We start from the raw sequence: 24,670 nt of genomic DNA, 5'->3' as shown, positions 1-24,670 counted from the left end.
CTTCTGGCTCCGATTAATTTTGCTGTGATCCAAAATGGACACCAGACAGGAACAAGTGTCTCAGCCATGGCGCAACATGATCACTATGCGTTTCGCACAAATTGTGGCTCATCAGGAAGTGCAATTTTTGTAAGAGAGGTAAAGGGTAGGAAAGGGGTGCTCAACTCCAGTCCTCAAGCCAACCCACCCCCCTGCCTTCAACAGATCAGGTTTTCAGGATATGCCTGCTTCAGCAAAGGTGGCTCAATCAAAGGCTCAGTATTCGACTGAGCCTAAGCTGGGATATCCAGAAAACTTGACTTGTTGGGGGGCTTAAGGACTGGAATGGAGCACCACTGGGGTAGGATGTAGGGGTCAAGCAAAACAAGGCGACCAAATTCTTATCAGTCATAAAAAGACAAAAACGCAAGCAATACAAGAAAGCGAAACTCTTATCGAAGAAAGACAAACACGGCACTTCCAGAGGCAGCCTGGTAAAGCTGGAGTCTTTGCTGCATCTTTTGTCAACAATTTGGCTCAGTGAGTAGAGACACTGACCCTGATAACGACACAGGTATTTGAAGGAGAATCTGGTTCAATTCCTGGAGTCAGCTCCTTGTGACCTTGAGCAAGTCACGATCTCCCTGTGTCACAGGTACCAAAAAAAACCAGATTGTAAGCTCTGGGCAGGAACAGAGTCTGTAAAAATTCTATGTGCTGAGTACAGCGCACTGTACTGTAATTGTGAAGGGATTTGAGTCCCTGTGGGAGAGAAGTGCTATATGAAAGATAGATGTATATAGTCTTATAGATAAATATATTATTATTTTTTTTTACATGAAAAGCCTATTTGAATTCCACTTTATCAAAATGTTCTTACAGTACATCTCAGCCGAATAAAAAATAATTAAATGCTTTAGAACAATATATATACATATAAGGTGCCTCTCGGTCACACACCGTAACATTCACTGGTTCGGGTTGAACAGAGTGGAAAGCAACAGAGACAAAAGAGAGGAGAGGGAGGGAGAAACAGGTATCTGGAATGTTCCCACCTATTATGTAGCATCTTCAAACAATTACTATCAAAACAGATTTTATTTCAAGAAAGGTTCGTAAAAGTTATTTTTTTTTTTCAAAGATGACAAATTATGGATGCATGTTCTATTTACAGTCAATTCATGCCAAATCCCCTTCAGCAGACGTGCTAAAACTGTTAAAGGGGATACGGCCAGAGCATGTTTTTTGGAAAACCAATGAGTATATTCATTCACATGTTTCGAACTCACTGGTCAGCCATAAACTCGACGCGTTTCAGAGCTTTGGTGTTGAAACCGCTGCTCCTCCTCCTTCAGTTTTACAGACGGTCTGTCTAAACGTTGGAAGTGATGACAGTGTCAGGCTCTCTTACACCACTTCAACACTTCTAATGAACAAAGCAAAAGCTAAAAAGGCACAATGCCGTTTACTTGTGTCCATTTCTACTTAAATATTTGAAAAGAAACATGAGCAAAAAGAACAGATGCAGAAGGAAATAAAAAAAGACGAGAGAGGAGAGAATAGAGACAGGAAAGAGTCATTGGGACAGGTTACATTCTGTTTCTTGCCACCTTGGAACAGATAAGGTGGGAGAGATTAGCCTGTGTGTTCCAACTGAGCATCCTGAAAGTTGCCCAGTCTCAGGTAAAAATTTGTTCTATACCCAGGTCACCGACATCTTTAGGAGTTAGACAGTGTCCATGGTGAGCGTGATGGCGCGATCAAAATGCCGTGCCTCTATGAGGCTGCCCATATAGCGCGTGAACGCGCGCGATGATAAGCGCCTGCGTTTGCGATCCATGAGGAGACAAATACATTTGTTTCTGTTGTGCGACGGCTGGGTCACGTGAGCGATTCGCCCAATGAGGGTCGAACCAGCCCCGTGACGTCACGGTCACACCTCCCCGTCGCGTCTACCTAGGATACAAATTGCTCCAGCTACAGGTACGTGTGACACCATGGACGCGGTCTTAGGGTAGAAACAAGTTAAGATGTTACTGATAAAAGACCACCCAGGGACTGAGGCTGCTGGGCATTGTCACAAATATAAAAAGGAGAGGATTGCACCTTTAAATTACCCAAAACTCGGCAAATCCTCTAAAGCAGGGGTGGCCAACTCCAGTCCTCAAAGGCCACCAACAGGTCAGGTTTACAGGATATTCCTGCTTCAGCACAGGGGGCTCAATCAGTGGATCAGTCATTCTGACAGCCACCTGTGCTGAAGCAGAGATATCCTGAAAGTCTGACTTGTTGGTGGCTGGAGGACTGCAGCTGGCCGCCCCTGCCCTAGAGCTGCAGGTTATATTCAGTAATTTCTATATACTTCCAGGCGTCAATCTCTTCTGGCTTTAATTCAATTGTATCGGCTGGCCTCTTCTGCACTACCCTGTTAGAGCACATTAACCCTTCTGCTAACAGAGCAGCAGCACACTGCAAAGCAATGTGTCACTGACCCCTCCGTCAGCGGAAAGGTTCTTTAAGGTCTCTAGCATCTAATATATATCCAGTCAGCTGGAAGTATGTAGCCCCAATTGGTGGTTATACTCTGAATTGCTGGATATTCTATAATTTCCTGAATACGTGGATGTTTCAGCATAATGTTTCTAATCACAGATGCTTTCTAAATCACTTCACAACCTGGTTTCCTCAGGAGTAGAGAGATATACAAACTTGGCAGGATGTACAGCTGAATCCAGCAGCCCTGGGAGACATTATTCTATAGGACTCTGGGCTTTTCCAAGCCAAGAGTAACATAGCAGTGCTATTCCCCTCAGGGGGCACCAACCCACCACAGCTTCCTGGTCTACTTATGCTCCCTGCTTTTCTTCCCCACAGTCTCCCATGCTGTTTCGAGTCTCAGGTAGCACAGGGAGCACCACATGGGAGATGCGGCTCCACACACCACTCCACTTGTCCACATCCATCTCATTGTGGGCGCTGGAGCGGTTTGGACCAGTAAACTTGACCTGGAGGAAGTCTCTGACGTTCTCTTCCAGTTCTTTAAGTGACAGCTTTGGTGCCAGTGTCGGGTCCTCCAGCAGCACGGTGAGCACCAGTGCCACTTCCTTGAAGGCGGCATTCTCATGGTCACAGTACTTGTACAGAATGAGCAGGGAGCCAGTGGGCAGCAATTCCAGCCGATGTAGCACTGCTGCCCGGTCTGTGGACTGGAAGCCCGAGATCAGAGACTTATCTATTCCCAGCTTGCTAACGTCACTGTCCTGAGAAATAACCATGTAGCTGGCATTAAGAGAGGAGGAATACACTTCTGCCAGTTGGTTGCTCAGACACTGCAGCGTATGCTCTGCATCATGGGCTGCGGCCAGCAGAAGGATAGCAGGTTGCTGGTTGCTCTCGGAGTTATTAAGGTGCTTCTCTAAGATGCGCTGACTCCGTTTCCACAGGTTTTCATCCTGACTAGGATACAAAGACTGCAGCTTTCCTAACCGATTGTGGAAATCTTTAAGGATTGGTCTTTTATCAAGTCCTCTGCTCATGTGTTGGCGTTTCAGAACTAGCAGCGCAAAGGCAGCCGCAACAACACAAACAATCAGTGCAAAGACCATTAGCATCTTAGAGGAGTCGTCCTGCTTAGAATCTGTAAAGAGGAGGACACACAGAAGGTTTTTCATTATACTGTGACAGCCATGAGCAATCATTACTGCACATTGAAATGAATAACAGATAATGACTGCTAACAGCTATTGTAGTTTAGAAGTTAATCCCCAAAGAAAGAGAGGGGGAAATACATAATGTGAGAAAATGAACCAGAGAGGGTATGAGATAAAGAAGCTTGTGATACACATTAAAGAGCTGCGTATACTGGACATACCACTGCTGGAAGTCAAAGTCTGAGGAGTGAGACTGGAGTAGGGAAGTCTCTGAATTTTTGGCTTTGGTTTACCTTCATCTGGGGGAAAAAAGGGGACACGTTTGCTGCCCAATTCACAATTAACACTTGGTAACTATTATTTGCGATGCAAAAATGTAAACTACAGAACTGTTTAAAATGGTTTGTGTGCTCCTTCCTTCCTTTCTCTTAGCTGTATGCATCTCTTCTATCTCTATCTCTGCTATGACATTCTCGGTTTCTCTCTTCCTGTGTCTGCTTCTCACACTCTCCTGTGACACAACATGCAGGTCATAAATGTGCTGATATAACATCCAAGTCATTAATGGGGACGCATCAGGAACAGTATGTTCCTCTCAAGGAACAAGTCATGTGCTGTGCGCAAGGTACCAGGACCGTGACCGTGAAGGGGTCGTGTCTGCAGCTCGACCGAGGACCCAGTCTTGTTACCCGCTTATTCACCTTGATAAAGGGCTTTTTATAGTCCGAAACGAGTTGGTGTTTTGTTTGTATTTTTTGATCCATTAAATAAGCTTTAATTTTTATTGTGGGATCGCACTCTTGTTGCTATTTACTGGCTTTCCAGCACTGGATGTAGTGCTCCGTTTTTTCGTCCTTCTGATCATGTCAATCTACAGATGGAGGCACACTTAACCCCTGGACCATTGGATACCACGGACTCACATCTGATTGAGGACATTCATCCGATGTGAGTTTATTCCAGTTGGTCTACATTTTCATTTGAATACTGAATTGATGCCATAGTATTGCTCCGTGGAATTTGATGTTTTACTAGTACTGGTCACCGGCAGGTGTTATTATTGTATCCTTACTACTGTGCTCTGTGGGATTATAATATACCAGTTATACATCTTTTTGGGACAATCATCTCTTCGGCATAGATATCTACTCAAGGGGTTAATTATTCCAATCATTCTTATTATGAATTCATCATCTGTAATGCTGTTTTTTCTACTATAGAGCACCATAAAACATTTTTTTCATACTGTTAGTTATATGTTTCTCTGTCCTTCCCTTTGAGCAGCGCACTATATTGGACTTTTTAGACACATACAGAAGGAGGCCATGCTGCACACACAGGGCTGTGTAAAGGAAGCAGTGATGCTGTATGAAATCTGCTTGGAACTGGGGGGGGGGGACGGGGACTGGAAATAACAGAGTCCGAAGGGCACTCTCATTCAGGTACAGAAGGTATGAAAAACAGAACGAAAACAAAAAGGAAAAATAGTGGAATACTGTCAGAATTCCACAAAAAAAAAAAACCACAGAAAATATATAGTGATACTACTCACATTTTACTACACACGTCCGCAAAAAGTCACTGTGTAGCAGTCCAGAGGTCCTTAGTAAGGCTTGCTGTAAAAGGGGTTCTCCAGGGTTTGTCCCCCACTCCGCGACCCAGGGGGTCTCACTGCTTACGGTCACTTATCCACTTGTGGTTACTGTTTTTACTATACTTTGTTTATAAAGCTTTCTACGTTATCCTCTTGTCCTCTGCCTTGTTTTTCTGGGAGTATCCTGCTCCTTCAGCGGATGAGCTACTACATCATATGAGTTGGTTACTCGGAACAACCCAAACGCCTGTATTTCTCACTTAAAATGTGAGTAGTATCACTATATATTTTCTGTGATTATTTTTGTGGAATTCTCACAGTACTACACTACTTTCCCTTTTTGTTTTCGTTCTGTTTTCCATACCTACCTGGATGAGAGTGCGCTACGGACTCCTTATTTATTGCTAAAGTTACTGCTTCTCCTATAGTGAATTGGGATTGAATTCACCCCACTGCAGCACCCATCACAGGACACCACACGTATTTGTTTTATTTGGGGAGAAGGAGTGGCTCAGTGAGACACTGACTGACACTGAGATTGCTGCAGGGGAGCCTGGTTCAATTCCCGGTGTCGGCTCCTTGTGACCTTGGGCAAGTCACTTTATCTCCCTGTGCCTCAGGCACCAAAAATATATAGATTGTAAGCTCTACGGGGCAGGGACCTGTGCTTGCAAAATGTCTCTGTAAAGCGCTGCGTAAAACTAGCAGCGCTATACAAGAACATGCTATTATTGCTATTATTATTATTTGTATTCAGTATTTTGCGCTCTACTCTCTGTTCTTATTTGGAACTGGTGGGTGCTAGAAGCCGATAACGTACCATCAGAGAAATGGTGGGGCTCAGTCTGCGAGGGGGTCTTCTCCCTTACAGGGGCTGCAAGAAAAAAAAATAAAAGAGCCCGGCATCAACTGGTCAGCAATTTACAAGCACTAAGAGCACTCAGCTGCATGCGCGCTCATACAGCTTGTGAATGTCAACTCAAAAACAGAAGCTGTCTGTCAGACGCCTTCTACTTACCTTGGAGTTTTCGAAGATCAGTATCTAAAGCACCAAATCCTGATTGGAAAGGAAAGGGAGGTTAATTCTACGTTTGGGGACATTAGGAGCCGCTACCCGACGTGTCCTTTCCCTCACCTTCCTGGGAGTGCGGTTTACAGTTAATCTTAGGAAGGATTTCCTTGCATCTCATTTCGTCATAATCGTCATCATCTTCATCATCATCATAATCTTCATCATCAGCTGCATCATCATCATCATCATCCACCACAACTGAAGAAAGAAATAGGTAGACAGCACAATCATAAAGCAGGTCACCTAATATTTTCCTTAAGGCCGTGATTACACCAGAAACCGGCGGCAGCGTCGCGGCAGCGTCGCGACACAGCAGGGAAGCAAATTGCATAAATCTATGTAGGTTTACATACCAGCGCGCCGCCTGGAGCTGCAAGGCGGCAGTCTCCTGAAGAGATTTTCAAAATTGTTTTTGGCAGGCAACGGCCGCGTCACTTGAGCGGTTCAGCCAATGAGGGCGAACCGCTCACAGCCACGCTTCCGCCACGCCTACTTGCATCCTTTCCTGTCTCCCCTGCATGATCAAGAAGCCACTCGGTGGCAGCGCTGAGTTACGTCACCGGATCGCACGTGCGCTCAGCGGCATCTGGAATAATCAAGGCCTAAGGCCGAGCTTATAATTACGGCGACGGTGCGTGCGATGGCGCACGCCACCAAAACAAATACTTATATTAGATTAAAGGTGCGCATAGTGTGCTGCGGCCGTGCGACAGAATCTAGGAGAGACAAGTCTCTCCAAGCAATGGCCGCGTGACGTCCGCGTCACATGAAGCGGTTCAGCCAATGAGGCGGAACCGCTCACGTGACGTCACGCGCAATGCCACGCCTCCCTCTTGAAATTCGCCTGCAGCACAGAGAAGCCACAGTTCACCGATCATGCGGTGGCAGGCGTGTGCCACGTGCACGCGTGTGGTAACCATAAGCTCGGCCTAAGACACCTTACAAACATCTCCTATGATGCTGATCATGAACCGGAGAGTACAAGTGTGCAGCTGTGTGTGGGTTGATGAGACTATGTTGCTACAGTACCTTGTTGGTTGAAACTTTCACCTTTCTTGTGTCTATGATCATCAATAATTCTTCTCCCTAAAAAAGCAAGATTTGTCCAGTTGCGGAGTGTGTAGTAAGACCTTTTGTGTTTTAGTTAATAACCCAGCCCAAAAAAACATATTGCTAAAAAGAACGGTCAGGGCAGCTTAAGCTTGTTTGCTCTTCGTATTTCCCATAAACAATACAATATCCAGACTAAAGCACTGTTCAAGATGCAATTTGCCTTGTGCCCTTCTCTCTTTTTCTTCTGCATCTCTCTTGCCTAATGCCCACTTTATTCTTTCTCCTGTACCTCCATCCCACGCTCTCCTGTGAATTCCCTCTTTTATCTATGTGGCCCATATACAATGAAAGCATTGTGGAATTATGTTTTTATTTGTGCTCAATATAGTTTTCATAGCAGGCCCTCTGAGGACAGCAACCCTAAAACAAAAAAGAGGATCAAGCCAATCAGAACAGAGGGACACATCCCATCACTGCACCAAACTACTCAACCTATGTTGGGAAGCTGCCTGTCTGAAGTTGTGTATAGATCAGGGGTGCGCAAACTGGGGGTGTGTGAGATTATCTGCGGGGGGCACGGAGTTTACAGAGGCCCCACACGCTTCCCGAAGGCTCTTAAATTAAGTGCCGAGGATGAGGCAAAGGCCTCTGTAAACCTCACTTACCTTGGTTCAGACGGCGTCTGGAGACTCGTTGCCATGGCAAAGCGGCGTCAAAAGACGCCGCGGGGTCATGCGACAATGCGTTGCTATGGCAACGTGACGTCATGACGCCCAGAACAAAGGTAAGGGGGGGAAGCGAGAAGAGGGGGACAGCCGGCAGGGGTGCACAGGGGAAAAAGATTGCGCTCCCCGGGGATAGATCACCGTTCTTTGCTGGGTCATTATCTGTGTCACCGCTGTCTGCAGGAACTATAGGGCGAGAAAGAAGAAACAGATAGTGAGTAGTGTTTTCTGGAAATGTCCCCATTCCCACCGAGTTACCCCACTCAGACATCTATATCCAAAGAAGTAACCGACCCCCACAGTGACGCTACAGGCAGCATCTACTATACCTTCACTAAGCAGTTAGGAGCTACAACATCACAACTGATCTATTTAATTCACCAGCGCCTCAAAAAAAAGTATATGATGAATGTCGTTAACCGACATTGTTTTTTTTTGCAAACAGAATTGTGTCCATTCTGCAAGATGCTTAAAAACTAAGATTTCTAAACAGCAAAATCATGCTGATAAATGCTTGGCGCTCATGCACAATAATAAAAGCTTTTGGAGACAATTTGTGATGTCGAGATGCTATACTATTCGTGTTATGGGAGGGGTTTCCAACTCCAATCCTAAAGGGTGATAAGGATATCCCTACTTCAGCATAGGTGGCACACTGAGCCACCCTTGCTGAAGCAGGGATATCTTTATAACCTGAATGGTTGGGGGGGCGAGGGGGTCTTGCAAACTGGAGTTTTATGTGCAAGGCAGAAAGTAACCCTCCCCCTGCCGGTCTCCATTCTCTCACCGGATCTCCAGCTCCCATCCTGTACTTTTGAACTCCTGCTGGTGCCGGCAATGCTCTCCCCAGGGTCAGTCGGCAAGTTATGAGCAGCTTTCAAGTCTGTGGGGAAAAATCAACAACATTAAAAGCAGCAAGTGTGTTTTTTTATTTCCTCTGGCTACTTCCTCTTGTGTGATAGCAACAAGAGTTTGCACAGGCAAAGCCCCTCTCTTCCTCCTTCACCTTATCTTTATTGTCTGACAAGAACATGGCGGCCTATGGGACGAAGGAGATGTTCATTGACAAACACATTCCCCTATCCAATGGGCCTCGGGGGAAAAAAAAGCAACAATTCATTCTTTCCCAAAGAAACAAAAGAAGCTAAAAGTTTGCGGTTAGCATGGTTATATGTGTTTAAAGAAGCTAATTAGAATTCACACATAAAAGGGGATAAGAAACCCAAGAATCTCTCGAATAGTGTGCACACCAATGAAGAACAAAGTAGATGTGAAGGTGATTAAGACTTAACATTTAATGTGTTAAATTAAAAATAAGGCAACAATGGAAATAGCAAATTTAAAACTGGGAGGGTGGAGGGATAGAGGGGTGGGGGGGGGACACTGTTTACTGGGCTGGTAGGTAATCAGATCAAAGGTCAGCTAAATAGCTCAACTAACGGTACAAAATATCCAGACTGCTGGAAAAAATCTAGAGTAGATTACAGGTAGAAATGTACTCTATCCGAATATGCCAGCAGCAAATCTCTCTAAATATGTACAGATATGAATATGCACCTAATATATAAACGTAGTGCTATATTGATATTAACCGTTAGAGATGCAGCTGGTATAACAAACAGGGCCAAATCACTGGTATTGCACATCTCTAAATTCACAGTAATGTGGTATATACAATGCACAAGACCACAAAAAGCCCTATAAAATGTGTGGATATTTACAATCTGTAATTAGCAGAACAGATCCGTGCAGTGGTGTAGCTAGACACCGGTGGGCCCACGGGCAAAAAGAATTTCAGGGCCCCATTAATATTAACTGCAATTTTTTTCTCCCTCCCCATCCTCTCCCTGATCCTTGCTCATCATCCCTCCTCTGCATCCTCCTCCTCCTAATCATCTTTGCCCGTACTCCCCATCTCTACCACCACACCACCATCACCTCTCTCCCCCCCCCCACCACCACCTCTCTGTCCCACCCACCACCACCACGCTCACTCTCTCCACCCACCACCATCACCTGTCTCTCCCCCCACCATCATCACCCTCTCTCCCCCCACCATCATCACCCCCCCCCTCTCTCTCCCACCACTATCGTCACCAGCTCTCTCCCTGCACTATCATCACCAGCTCTCTGTGACGATGCTCGTCTCCAAACAGGAAGTGGACCCGCAGGGCTGAGGTAGGGATGCAAATAAACCAACCAGGGCCCAGGGACAGAGTCCTGTAAGAGTATCCATAGTCGGTATGGAAGCAGAGGTCGGGGCTGGCCGCAGAGTTGCAGAATCCAGGCAAAGGTCAGGGCAGATGGAAGGCAGCGAAGTCAGGGTCACAGTCTGGGGTCAGCAACAGGGAAATCCAATGAACAGCTGAGCCGCAGGGATAGGCACGCCACAGCAAAAGGCACGCCACAAGGAAGGCTTAGGAACGGGGAAGCCATAGGGAAAAGGCAAGTCACAGCAATAGGCAAGCCACAAGGAAGGCTCAGGAACAGGGAAGGCACAGGAACTAGAAGGCTCAGAAACTAAAGCACAGAGTGGCCAGGAACAAAGCTAAACGCATACAATGCTCGGGCTGGGACTGGAGTCACTGGCTGCTATTTAAGCCCTGGAACAGGTGCAGCCAATATAGCAGGCTGCCAATGATAAAAATGTCTACAGCAGCCAGGTAAGGGCGGGTCAGCCTGGACTGGAACCCTTAGCCTCTCTTCCCCCCCACCATTATCACCTTTCTCCCCACCATCACCACCCCCGCTCTCTCCCCCATCATCATCATCCCCTCTCTCTCCCCCCCCCACCACCACCCCCTCTCTCTCCCCCCACCATCCCCTCTCCCCCCACCATCATCCCCTCTCCCCCCCACCACCACCAACCCCTCTCTTCCCCCCCCCCACCATAACCTCTCTTCCCCCCCCCCAACCATCATCACCTCTCTCTCCCCCCCACCATCACCTCCTCTCTCTCCCCCCACCTCCCCCATGCCTACCTGTGGGTGGTCCGGTGTTAAACAGAAGCCGGCAGAGGAATCAGCAGCTGTTACACAGGCAGAACAGGACAGCAGGGGAGAAGCGCGCGCTAGTGGTCTCACCCAGAAGTCTTTCCTACTTCCGGTGTCGGCTGCTAGAGTGAGCTCCTCCCCCGCTGTCCTGCTCTGCTGTGTAAAAGTCGATTCCTCTGCCTGCTTCTGTTTAAAGCCCGGGGGCCGCCGCCGCATACGTCTCTCCCACCTGTCTGAAGAGAGCGATGGGCCGCCGACGGGGGGGGGGGGGGGGGGGGGGGGGGGGGGGAGGGAGAGCCGCCCCCCCCCCCCCCAAGTGTGCAGCTTCCCTGGATTTGCCCGGGCTATAGCTACGCCCCTGTATCCGTGTCAATAGCACACCATATTAGCATCAATAGTATCAGAGGAGTATTGTGTTGGTGTTGAAGCACATTGATACTAGCTAAATAGCGCAGCGGCTTTTATAAAGAATTCATGCACTAGACATGTACCGCCAGTTGCACTCTTGTAACATAGCAAACTACCTTCTAAAATGACTCTTCTAGGTGGCCAAACACTGTCCAGTGAACATGCAGCGATCGGAGCAGTCAGACTCCCGTACCCTTAGCTCCAACCTCCGTAACGTCTGACGTCACTCTAAAAATCCCCCAACAAACGTTTCGTTCCAAGCAGCAACTTTTAAGGGTGATGATGCAAATGTCAATTCCTTCTGTATGTACACCTCATTGTTGCCTTGAGAACCATGACGCTACTATTTGTAGTCATGGCGCTGTGTATACAGCGGTAGTGCTGCTTGCCTGCGGGATTGGTACACATACATCAAGGTGAATATAAACTATGTACAAAAATCGGACACAACTGTCCCAACTAAAATAAGTGGTGTTAGGCTGCGTTTATAGTGGCTGTGTGTGACGGAGCGCGTGAGCTGGCGCGATTTGTGTTTGAACGGTGGGGAGTCGTGGCCGTGATGTCACGCGAGCAGTTCGCCCTCATTGGCTGAACCGTGCACAAGACCCGGCCGTCGCGCATCAAACGCAAAAGTGTTTGCCTGGCCGAGAATCGCGCGCTCTATGGCCGGCCTCAGAGGTACGGCCTCGTGTTCGCGGCTCACGCACAGTCACTATATTCACAGCCTTAGATAAAAAAAATAGATGGTTAACTGCAGCATTGTATCGACAAAAAGTACATTGTAGCTACTAAATGTAGCTATTACACCAGAGATTGCAGGAAGCATAGAAAGCAAGAGTTTGAATGAGAACCTATGTACAGATACAGATCCCCTATAATGGCAAATATTCCCTAGAATCTATATAAATGGAGTGAAGGTAAAACCGTCATTGATACCACGAGGATATTGTGTTTGCCATTTATAGATCCATTGAGTTTCTTTAAGTAAAAGTGTGTTTAAATTGCCTTTCCTGGTGTTACCTTTCACATGTTCAATTCCTATGAATGAAACACCCATGAAGTTGCCATTATGAAAGTTATTGACATGCCTCACTAAAGGTGTCTAATTCAGGGGTGCGCAAACTATTTGAGCTGCGCCCCCATTGCCTGCTCCCGTCATGCTTGCGCCCCCCTTACCTCTTTTGCCGGGGTCTTGTGACGTCACGTCACCATGGCAACCGGCGTCATTGGGTCATGTGACATCACGTCACATGAATGACGCCACGATGCCATTGCGACGCGTCACACCGAGCGTCTGAATCCCGGTAAGTGAAGTTACAGAGGCCTCACACGATCCCCCGGCATTTAATTTAAATGCCTTGTGGAAGAGCGCGGGGCCCCTGCAACCATCCGTGCCCCCCCCCCCGAAAAACCTTGCGTCCCCAGTTTGCACACCCCATGTCTAATTCATTCTGAATAGAGTTGATATGTCTAAGGATTATACATCTGAATTCTCTATGAATGTTTTGCCAATAAACTGTTGTCCACATATGCACCTGATCTGACATATCACACCTAGTGTCTTACAGTTAATGACATTATCGTGAATTGTTGTGTTCCACTGGAGTTACAGAAATGTTTAGCAGCTTTCAGTTGACAAGCTTTGCAGGTGCCGCATTTAAAGCGTCCAGTTATCAATGATGTTAACCATTTCTTTTTTTATAGGTCTAGAAAAATGACTGGACTAGCAGGTCTTTCAGAAAGCGTGCTTTACGGTTTGTAATACTTGGTTGAGGAGGTTTGAGAGATCTTTATCCGGCAAAATATTCCAATGTGCCGATAAAATGTTTTTTAATTTTTGGGCATTGGTTGCTGAAAGTACCTATACATCTATTTGTTTTAGGTTCAACATAATTCCTGCTGTCGATAAGTAATTAATATCTGTTGCGGTTATGGGCCAGATGATGGGCTTTCTTGATGGAACCCATGTTATAGCCTCTGTTCAGGAATCTTAATTTTAAATCAGCCTGTTTCTGAAATTCTGCTGTAGAAGTACAGTTTCTCCTGGCTCGTAGATATTGGCAAGTGTGTTTTTGATTTCCTCTGGCTACTTCCTCTTATGTGGTAGCAACAAGAATTTGCGCAGGAAAATCTCCTCTTCCTCAACTTTATTGGTTGTCTGACAAGAACAGGGCGGCCTATGGGACGAAGGAGATATTCATTGACAAACAAATTCCCCTATCCAAAGGGCCTTGGAAAAAAAAAAAGAATTGTTGCTTTCTTCCCAAAGAAATTAGAATTGTTTAGTTCTTTACAAACTCTTTGTTTTTCTGTTTGTGAGGAGTCAGGGCATATGCCGCCCTCGGCGCTGCCCTTCCCTGCCTGGCCGATCAGCTGCAGTTACCCCCGCTCCTACCTCGCGCCGTGGACCCCCCCCGTGGCTCTCTCATACGCCGCCGTCTCTGCCCCAGGGCGCGCGTCACACAGACTAATTTGTTCACTTCGCCAATCTCATAGCTCCGCCCACCGGCCAACTCTGAATCCAGGCTCACGCCTCCCTGCCGTCCAGCTGCAACAAAACAGCTCATCACACCCTGCCCTATCACAAATGGCTCTTCGGCCCACCTCTGTCCTACCTCCTCCTCTGATTGGTCCCATGCGCTTTATTACACCTGTGGCTCCAATACAACCTCGCTCTGCATAGTTTCGTTTGCCTTGTGCTGTTGGATTCTGTGCCCAGCTCCCTCTTACCGAACCGGCTTGTCTTCCTACTATCTCTGGCTCCTCGACCCCGGCTTCCTCTCGACCTCGCTTACCTCCCGGACCCCACGAACTCGGCTCATGGACCCCATCGACTCTGACCTCTCCTTCCCTCGACCCTTGGCCTCGGACTTCACTATGGTACCTTCTCTACGTCCGGTTCTGGCAAGTACTACGGCTAGTCCCTTCGACCCTGGCCACACGACCCATCCACACTCCGGGCACGCCCTCACTACTGTGGGTGCGTGATTATTCCCTCTCAACCTCAGTACTGGGGGTTAGTCTGGTCTGCGGGCAGCACAGCTTGACACTGTTATACATGAGGGATCGCACCCATTTGCTATTGTTGGCCCCTAAAGAAGATGGATCAGGGGAATTAAACACATCCACACTGGCAATGCCAGGTATGGACCCCTCTCTTTTACCTTTTGAATTTCTCTTGATTGGAGGTCGTCCCAAGTTCAGATCGTCTCCTCCACCTGCGTTTCGTCCTAGTCCTCCTCCTCCTGTATTTCCGCCTCCTCCTGTATTTCCTCCTCGTCGTCCTCCTGCGTTTCCTCCTCCTCGTCCTCCCGCGTTTCCTCCTCCTCCTGCACAGAAAGAAAATGCAACGTAAAAAGACTTTGCGCCTGAGGAAATCACAAAGTTGGGAGCAGGTTGGCAGTGCTTTCCCTTTTACCAAACTCATTGATGGTCTCAAACCCGCTCCCATCAATGCACATTTGCACCTGTGACATCACTCAGCCCATAAACATGGCCAGCTCAGTGGTCAGAGTAATCCTACTTTTACAAACTCAATTTTCCCTTCCTTTAAAGCAGCAGTCCCTGCTAATCCCCAATTCTTAAGAGATCTTTTTTTGCCCTTTCCAATGCGGTTTTTATTTCTTAGATCTCATAATTACATATTACACAGTTACATAGTAGATGAGGTTGAAAAAAGACGTACGTCCATCAAGTTAAACCTATGCTAAATTTAGACAACAGATACTTTATCCTATATCTATTCTTGCTTATTGATCCAGAGGAAGGCAAACAAAAAACACCAGTGACATATCATCCAATGATATCTCATAAGGGGAAAAAGAAATTCCTTCCTGACTCCAATAACTAGCAATCAGATTAATCCCTGGATCAACATTCTTCCCATGTATACGTATTTGGTATATCCCTGAATACCTTACCTTTCTAAAAAGATGTCCAACCTTTTTTTGAACAAATCTATTGTATCTGCCATCACAGTCTCCATGGGTAATGAATTCCACATTTTAACTGCCCTTACTGTAAAGAACCTTTTCCTTTGTTGCTGGTGAAATCTCCTTTCCTTCAACCTTAAGGAATGCCCCCGAGTCCTTTGTACTGTCCTTGGGATGAATAGTTATTTTGAAAGCTCCTTGTACTGTACCCGAATATATTTGTATATAGTTATCATATGCCCTCTTCGACGCCTCTTTTCTCATGTAAATACATCGAATTTAGCTAGCCTCTCCTCATAAGTTAGATTGTCCAACCCCTTTATTAATTTGGTGGCTCTTCCCTGCACTCTCTCTAGTTCCATAATGTCTTTTCTAAGGAGTGGTGCCCAAAATTGTACTCCATATTCAAGGTGTGGTCTTACTAATGCTTTGTAAAGGGGCATAATTATGTTTACTTCCCTTCCATCCATTTACCGTTTAATGCAAGGTAAGATCTTGTTTGCCTTTGCAGCTACTGCATGACTTTGGGCACTATTGCTAAGCCTCCTGTCTACAAGCACTCCTAAATCCTTCTCTATCAAGGATTCCCTCAATTTATCCCCATTTAATTTGTAAGTCGTCTGTTTATTCTTGCATGCCAAATGCATAACCTTACATTTACCTTCCCAAGTTTCCAGTCTCTCCAAGTCCTTCTGGAGAGAAATTACATCCTGCTTTGATTTCACTACCTTACACAATTTTGTGTCATCAGCAAAGATGGAGACTTTGCTCTCCATGTCAACCTCAAGGTCATTAATAAACAAGTTAAAAAGCAGAGGTCCCAGTACCGATCCCTGAGGTACTCCACTCACGACCTTAGCCAAACCTGAAAAAGTTCAATTTTTGACAACCCTCTGTTGTCTATCCTTCAACTAATTTTCAATCCAGGTGCATATATTTTTACGGAGTTCAATTTGCTTTATTTTGTACACCAACTTCTTGCGTGGAACCGTATCAAAAGCCTTTGCAAAATCTAAGTAGACCACATCATCTGCATTACCCCCGAATCATTACCATATCCCTGGTAAACACAGAGGCAAAGAATTTGTTTAATACCTCTGCTTTTTCCTTATCTCCAATAATCTACCTGCCTATCTCAGACTGAAAGGGTCCTAAATTTTCTATTCTCATTTTTTTGTCATTAAAGGTACTTAAGGAACTTTTTAGGATTAATCTTACTTTCTATTGCAATCCTTTATTCATTATCCATTTTTGCTAATTTGATTGCCCTTTTGCAATGTTACATTCCATATAATTCTGATACAATGCCTCCGTCCCTTCTGACTTCAAGAATCTAAACGCCTGCCTCTGCTTTTCCATTTCCTCCCCTACCTGTTTATTTAGCCACATTGGTTTTGACTTATTTCTTTTATACTTATTACCCAAGTGTATGCACTGATGAGTGTGCTTTTCTAACAATGTTTTAAAGACTGCCCATTTAATTTCTACAATTTCCCCTGCAAAAACATTATCCCAATGTATTACTTGTAGATTAGTCCTCAGTTTATTAAAATCTGCCTTTCTAAAGTTTAAGATCTTTGTTGAACCTAAGTAATCTGTTTTTTGATAATTTATTTCAAACGAGTCCATGTTATGATCACTGTTACCCAGATGTTCCAGGACTTGAATATTTGTTATTACTTCTACATTGTTTGATATTACCAAATCCAGTATTGCCCCTCTCCTGGTTGGTTCCTCAATAATTTGGGTCATATAATTGTCTTTAAGCACCCCCAAAACCCTGTTTCCTTTTGTTGTAATGCTAATCTCATTGCCCTAGTCTATGTCTGGATTAAACATGACCTAGTTTTGATGCCTTCTCCATTTGCAAAAGTATTTTAGCTTCCTCAATCTCAGATATTTGGTGTCTTATAGCAGATCCCTACAAACATTTTCTTAATACTTTTACCTCCAATGCTAATTTCTATCCAAAAGGTCTCTACATTTTCATCATTTCCTTCATAAACATCTTCCCTTATAATAGGTTTTAGATCCGGTTTAACATATAAGCATACTCCACCTCCTCTTCCATTTGCTCGATCCTTCCGAAAAAGGGAATAACTCTCTAAATTAACTGCTCAGTGTGACGGTAGGGGGTAATCAGGCGTTCAAATAAAGGTTAAGCCCGTTTTTGGTTACCCTTGATCTGTATACAGTATAAGGGTCCAAGAGAGTTAGCTCTTGGGCTCAGTAACATTGTACCTTTCAATGCATAACCTGTAATAAAAAGTATTGTGTTTTTATCTTTCCTGGCATGTCAGCGAGCAGGGATTGCTAGGGCATGAGTTTCAAGGGGGATTTTGCAGAGGCATTGATGTCAGAATGTGCCTAGGTAGTTGGGGTCCAGAGTTGTCGGTTCCCCTAAAAAGGTACCCAGGAATCATGCCTGATTCTCGGATATATGTAGGCACATTGTCCCGGCAATATATCCCCTTGACAAACGCTTTCGTGACTCATCACTAGGGTTCCCTGCTTCAGCATAGCCCATAAAAGGTAAATCAGGCAACGGGATGGAGTGTCCATGTAGCTGAGGGGATCCCTAGGTTAAGGGGGGTACCCCAGTTAATGCCCAGAACCTGTCTTGGGTTTGTGGGTGCCCCAACCATAGATAAAGTTGTGAGGGGACTCTCAGAGTCCAGTCTGAGTCCAATAGATAGTGTGTGGGGAATAAAGGCTGATAGAAATAAAAGTACACCTTTCTATCCCCAATGCCCAGGGACTTAGGGATGTATTAAAGTATATTTTATTAATACATTGTAATTGTAATGTACTGTAAGGTAGTGGGACTTTCGGAACCGAAGTCCATGCAGGCTGCCAGGGCTAACCCATGGGTGCCAGTAAGTTCAAAGTAGCCAGAGGATGCAGGAGGTGTGAAAGCATTTGGGTAGCAGGGATGGGCTCAAGTACCCAGGTAAGGGGGACAATGGCAGTCGTTCGGGCTGCCATTTGTTCTGCCAGGCCTAGTGGAGCCTGATCCAGCAGGTGGCATTGAGATAGCCAGGGACAGAGGTTGCAAACTTGCGCATGTCCCCTGGCAATTTCAGATTTCCCGCTGACTCAGCTTTTCATACCGGCTTGTCTCCGATTGGCTGCTGAGAAAGTCCCCACGCAATGACTGGTTGCCGAGTTTCATGAATAAAACTCAGAACACTATAAAGAATGTGTGATCCAATCAGATTTGAGATTTCCAGTAGTAAGCGCGCGGGCGGTCTTTTCAAAGTTGCTCTTGCGCGAATAGAAAAGCAACCAGCTAAAAGCCTGCCTGCCAGATTCTAAGTCCCGACTTTCCCCTCTCCTCGGGCATGGACCCTGAAATTTGTAATCTTTGTATACTTTGCAATATATTTGAGTACCAACCCAAACCATTGTTGTTCCTGTATTCCCGATTGTTGGAGGCAGTGGATCTGAGCACCAATGCATATATTAGACTTTTTTTTTTTTAATGCTAATGGTGAGTGCAAGATCTTTATGTTTTTTTGTACCCTCTCTACAGCAGCATTTTAACTCTCTTGTATATCGCCGCGCTCCACACATATCCCCATGTATATTTTTATATTATGTAGACAATTTAAACCGCCTCCTGTTGTTTTTAGAACAACCCTGCCCAATCTCATTCATTTACAAATATTCTAATTAATTTTTCACAAAAAAAATTTAAAAAATAAAAAATAAATAAAATAAAATCAAGAATCTCATGCCTAAAAGTCAAGACTTTATTAAACAGTTTAACAGTTTAAAAAAATGAAAAAAAAAAATGTATTTTAAGCCTAAACAAACCCCAAAGTCTGGGCCCATGGACCCTGATAGCCACGAAATAAAGGTTTTGCAGAATAATCAAATGTTTTGTATTATTTTAACAACAACAACGAAAACAACGCGCGTGTTGAATATTTTCAGCATATTGTGCTTGTAACAATCCCATTAGGTGGAAGGTTTCTAATGATGAAGGGAAAGGGTTTCTTGGGTGGGACTGAACTCAGATCATCCCACATTCAGTTTAGAGACTGTCACCTGCTCACATGTCTCTGCAATTCCCCCAACGTATTAAATACACACTATAAATCCCTCTCCTCCAGGAACTTGTCCACTCACCATACACTCCCTGGGTCTGACTTCGGGTCTGTCTTCGGGTAGTCATCTCTCTCAATGTTTCCCGCCTGTTTTTTTTTGGGGCAGCCAAACTACCAGCGTCCGTTCCACCCCGAGAGAAAGGCTTCTTACTTCCTGGGGACAAAACGTTCTCAGCAAGTTCATGTTTCCAGTAGGAGTCCTAGCAATGCAGCACTCGCCCACGAGCTGAAGCCGCAGAGCACCACTACAGGCTGGTGAGGATCGTCACTTCCGGTCCATGCTCATGCATAATGGCGCTTGAGGAAAGTTTGCACTATGGCTGATTGACAAGTACCAAACAAAATGACAATAGGTGTTTGGAGTCTCTGAACCAGAATTAACATGAATGTAATAACTTTGGATCAATAGCATATGGGTGAAAGGATCTAAATGTGGTTTCCCTTTAAACTATTGATACTAGAGAGACTTTCACAGTGTGCTGCAGGTCCTTCTAGCAGCAAAAGGGTTAATCTAACCCGTGCTAGACTGTTATAAACAGTTCTCCAATGACGTTTAGAAGGGTGAGTCCAGTGGTTAAAATACTAGCCACTGAAGTGGGTGAGTCCTCTTTTAAGCCTTGCCAGCTCCTTATAACATTGTGAAAGTCCTTTTTATCTCCCAGTATTTGTTTTATTCAATGTATGACTGTTCATTGGATGGTGTACATTTTCTACACTACCTGTCCATATATGTGACTTGGTTACAGCTTTTTTTCCCCCACTGCACTATTAATATTAACAATGAACTCAGAAATAATATATTGATATGTCCCTTTCTCCGCTGGAAGGCAAAGTAAGGATTTGTACCGTTGTACAGTTTCCGAATCTTTAGAAATCAGTTACAGTATTAATACTTTTTCAATAACAGTTCAGTCGCTGGGTCAGGGAGTGGGTATTTTATTAGAAGTTCTATTCATTTTAATATTTACTAATAAAGACTGCAATCCTGATAACATTTTGTTTCGTCAAACCTCAAGTTGGAAAGTAAAAAAAACCTTCCCAACAATTTCTTAATCCAAAAAGTCAAAGCAAAATGTAATAATTTGGTGCAAAATGGAGAGATTTCCCCCAGAAATGAGCAAGAGCACACCACACATGGAGCAATACCTGTGAAATTAGTCAATTTACATATTTAAATCAGTCACCCAATGGGGGCGAACCAGCTCCGTGACGTCACTAGCCCGCCCATAGACACGCCCCCGAACGGCACGCATACTAAGGCCAGGGAAAGCACCCACTTTCCCTCAGCCTCCGCACGGCTGCAGTGTCTATGGACGCAGCCTAACATAATGGCTGCTTCAGTTAGTGAAACGCAGCAGCTACAATGTATCTTTATATTACTAAGGTAACATTATCTATTGCTACAGTTTGCAGCTCAAACTGCTGGGAATATTGGCAACAAATGATCACAAACAGGAAAGTCTTACAAAGATCTCGTGCTGCTCAGGAGGTGGGTTAAAACCGGCTATAGAAATCAAAGGATGCTTTAAAACTCATTAAAAATGGCATTAAGAGTTGAATAAAAACAAAACAAAAAACGGTCACTAGTATCTAATACTACAGAACTGATTTAAAAAAAAAAAACAAGATTTTGCATGTTTTGCTGCTTTCACATCTCTGAGGCTCTCATACTTTTCAGGAAGTCTCCCAGACTTCTGCTACTATGTTTTTTTTTCTATTAAGCAGATAGAGGTATGACTGGGAGGCACGAGATTTTTCTGCAGGGGCGCGGGCGGTTGCAGAGGCCCCGCACTCTTCCCCAAGGCATTTAATTTAATGCCGGGGGATCGTGTAAGGCCTCTGCAACTCTCCACTTACCTTGATTCAGCTGGCTGTGTGATGCGACGCCATGGCAACGCAGCGTCATTTGACCCCCGCACACCGGAAAGCAAGGTAGGGGGGACGCGAGCACCGGGGGGGAATCAGGCAGGGGGCGCAGCGCAAATAGTTTGCACACCCCTGGCTTATACGGCTGTGATGCTGCTTATTAATGTTACTAGTAGCAGGAGTCTGGGAGACTTCCTGAAAAATACGAGTCTCAGAGATGTGAAAGCAGCAAAAAAAATGAATTTTAAAGCATCCTTTGATTTCGATAGCAGGTTTTAACCCACCTCCCAAGCAATGCAAGATCTTTGCAACACTTGCCTGTTTGTGATATGTTGTAACATTTCCAGCAGTGCGAGCTGCAAACTGTAACAATAGATAATGTTACCGTAGTAATATAAGGATACATTGTAGCTGCCGAGTCACACTGACTGAAGCAGCCATTATGTAAGGCCGTGCCTATAGTGCCGTAGTTGGCAACGGCGACACGGCGGGTGACGTCACCCGTCGCCACCGGCAAAAGTTATGTTTCGCCTGGCGGCGGGGTCGCGGGATTCCGGCGATTTGATTTGTTCAAGGGTCGTCACGTGACGCGACGGCCCTTGAAAAATCAAATTTTGCCGGCTCAAGGTTTTCGCGACGTCGCTTGTCGCCGTTGCGTGCACTATAAGCGCACGCGCCGGCAATGTATTTGTTTTCGGACGACGTAGCGTCGCCGGCACTATAAGCGCAGCCTTAGGCACACAATCAGGATTTTGACAGATTTATTACAGGAGCACCAAACACTTGACAGAGTAGGTAAGAAGGTAAAATTATACATTGTCACACTCTTTACAAATAAAAATATATATAAAATAAAAAGTTGGAAAGTTGTATTGCTGCTTGAAAAGCATACAGAGCATGCCCTGCATCTGCAGGCCCTCCAACATTGTGTGGGTATAAAATAGGTATCACTGCTGTTCGTCTACTTAAGCTGGCATCAAGTGTCTAAATATGTAGTTAACACAGCACACCAACAACCATCCTACAGTCTTAAAAGTATTTATAATGTAGATTTATCATGTACAATACTTCCCAGTAAGCCCTATGGAAGTCCCATAACCGGTACAGCTGGTCTTATAGGAGCCAAAAACATGCAGTGTTCCTGCAACATCGGTACAGTTGGAGGGTATGTACCTGGCACCGGTGTCTACAGCACTTTCTGCTACAAGTACAAACCTGACTGTGAATGTGTGCAGCTTCATGATGTGGACTACAAATCCCACAATGCCATGCTTCTCCCCCTCCCCTGTGCTCAGAGTGATGTGTAACGTTGCTCAGAGGAAAGGTCAGGCTGCACCCTTCTGACAGAACTTTCCCCAGCATCTCGGCTTAGTTTCTGATTCCTGCTGCCTGGGCTGTGGGAGCCTCATACGATTCCTGTGCGGGGAAGACAACAGAAGGGCGTTTTTCGAGCTACTTTCTGCCAGGAGCTGCTGCTGCTCTCTATTGCACCGAGGGGAAGCACTTAGGGCAACGGAAGAGAGCGCTGCATGTCTTTACCCGGGGTAGGTATGTCTGTGCTGCGCAGTCACAGCAGAAAGTGCGAGCCAGTGCTGTTATTAACCCCTGTACTGCCAGAGGAGCCAGCAAGGCATTGCAAAGCATTTACAGCTGCAGCGGTTCACAAGGCTTTGCAGAAATCTCAACCTCTATGGGACAACACCAGCAAAATGTGAAGGAGGCAGATCCAAAAAAATAAATGCATTTTAAATGGGAAAGGGCCAACTTCTATCAGTCGGACATCATTTATGTCCTGCTGATGTTAAAAGCCAGTGACACAGACTCCAAATCAGTGAGTTTAGCCACCTACAGGCATTGCAGGGGTTACATTATCCTCCTGCTCTCTGCATGAGAAAGATGAGCTTGTGCAGGAAGTATATGGGAGGCTCCTCTGTCTCTGTACTTGGTACAGGAGTCATAATTAAACACCCAGAACAGTAGCACTGACCCAGCTGGATATTACACTGCACCATGCGCTAAAGGGTTGCTTTTCTCTTTCCCCTTTCTAGTTGCCTGTGATCATGACGTCGGCTTCCTGTGTTTATTCCATAGTTGGTTTCGTTTCAGGGCTAAGGTGAAAACAAAAGGATTTGTGTTTCTCTGGTGTTACAATCCCTGTATGGGAGAGAGCGATATCTTGGCTGCACAGTGAAAGCATTTATACAGATAACATGTCATTTGCTGCATCATTTAAGAATCTAGACCAGGGGTGGCCACCGACAGGCCAAGTTTTCAGGATATCCCAGCAAAGGTGGCTGCCGAAGACTGAGCCACTGATTGAGCCGCCTGTGCTGAAGCAGAGATCCTGAAAACCTGACCCATTGGTGGCCTGTGAGGACTGGAGGTACCCAGCCCTGCTCCAGACGCTGCTTTTGTTTGGAACATAACGTAATGAGGTGACAGTTCGGGTGCGATTCCAAAACTGTAGTAATTTGGGCCGCGCTATTAGGCAGTAATGAGTAGCACAATGGTAATGGCACCGACTTTGAAGTGGGTTTGAATCCCAGTGCGAGTTCCTTGTGACTCCGAGCAAGTCACTTTATCTCCCTGTGCCTTAGTTACCCCGGGGCAGGATTTAAGGACTTTTCCTGCCCTGCTTACACTGCAGCTATATATATATATATATATATATATATGTAAGAGAGAGATTATTATTATTATCATCATCATTGTTATTATTAGAACGGTAGCCATATTTAAATGCCCCTGCAAAAAATATCTGTGATCATTTTTTCTGAGGAATTAAAAAGTGCTAATGGATTTGGTAAGTTTTGTAAGTTTTTGTAATTAGGATGAAAAGTAAAGACGTGTAACTTTTGGGACTTGAACTTAATTGCTTCAAGTGGCTGCCAGCACATTGTATAGCAAAGCATTGCATCTCCTACAACACTCTTATTAAGGACTTCAACATGCTTTTATTTAGATTTTTTTTTTCTGGGGAATTTGCTATTCGGTGTGAGGTATGTATGGATATCTTTATTTAGCACCCACAGCTGTACTCAGCGGTTTACAAGAGACAATACAGGGAATTCTAGTAAAATAAGTGCAACAAACAAGATCAGACAATAGGAAAGGAAATCCCCACCCCGCAGAGCTTACAATCTACATTATAAAACTTAACGTTTATTATTGATTTGTAAAATAAAGATAAACACAGTGGGGAAAAAATATATAATGAAAACACATACAAGTGTAAATATACATTCGTGCTCGGGTTAAGAATCAGGAAGGGAGAGCAGGCAATGGGATG

At 45.2% G+C, this 24,670-nt stretch overlaps 2 protein-coding genes across 7 annotated transcripts in view; one reads left to right on the top strand and one right to left on the bottom strand.

The window, feature by feature from the left end:
- Positions 1-1,058: 1,058 nt before the first annotated feature.
- LOC142503800 (uncharacterized) lies at positions 1,059-19,691 on the bottom strand. 2 transcript variants are annotated; one of them, XM_075616519.1, is made up of 10 exons: positions 19,538-19,689; positions 14,639-14,803; positions 8,861-8,956; positions 8,215-8,259; positions 7,325-7,381; positions 6,359-6,493; positions 6,242-6,280; positions 6,044-6,097; positions 3,851-3,928; positions 1,059-3,616 (listed from the first exon to the last, which is right to left on the bottom strand). In XM_075616519.1, exons 1-10 carry the CDS (start codon positions 19,581-19,583, stop codon positions 2,826-2,828), a joined length of 1,506 nt encoding a protein of 501 aa, XP_075472634.1. In that variant the 5' UTR covers positions 19,584-19,689; the 3' UTR covers positions 1,059-2,825. The 2 variants fall into 2 exon arrangements, with proteins under 2 accessions (XP_075472634.1, XP_075472635.1); XM_075616520.1 differs by lacking the exon at positions 7,325-7,381 and having other exon boundaries at positions 19,538-19,691.
- A 1,612-nt stretch (positions 19,692-21,303) lies between these two features.
- LOC142503799 (uncharacterized) overlaps positions 21,304-24,670 on the top strand; it is a 15,520-nt gene continuing 12,153 nt past the window's right edge. For 2 of the 5 annotated variants that reach the window (XM_075616515.1, XM_075616516.1), the window contains exons 1-2: positions 22,669-22,925; positions 23,430-23,494. The gene's annotated coding sequence lies outside the window, so the exon portion shown is untranslated. Of the gene's footprint in view, positions 21,448-22,668; positions 22,930-23,429; positions 23,495-24,670 lie in introns of those variants that run through there. The other 3 variants (XM_075616518.1, XM_075616514.1, XM_075616517.1) reach the window with 3 other exon arrangements.

Source organism: Ascaphus truei, chromosome 10, assembly GCF_040206685.1.
Source record: "Ascaphus truei isolate aAscTru1 chromosome 10, aAscTru1.hap1, whole genome shotgun sequence".
In the NCBI taxonomy this organism is placed as follows: Eukaryota; Metazoa; Chordata; class Amphibia; order Anura; family Ascaphidae; genus Ascaphus; species Ascaphus truei.
Note: the sequence above shows the minus strand (reverse complement) of the source record. Positions and strands in the feature narration are given on the sequence as shown.

Coding starts and splice junctions, on each gene's coding strand:
- LOC142503800 (XM_075616519.1), bottom strand. CDS start 19,583: ATGACTACCCGAAGACAGACCCGAAGTCAGACCCAGGGAGTGTATG. Junction 14,804..19,537: donor TCAGACCCAGGGAGTGTATG/GTGAGTGGACAA, acceptor CTTTCTGTGCAG/GAGGAGGAGGAAACGCGGGA. Junction 8,957..14,638: donor AATCAAGAGAAATTCAAAAG/GTAAAAGAGAGG, acceptor TTTTCCCCACAG/ACTTGAAAGCTGCTCATAAC.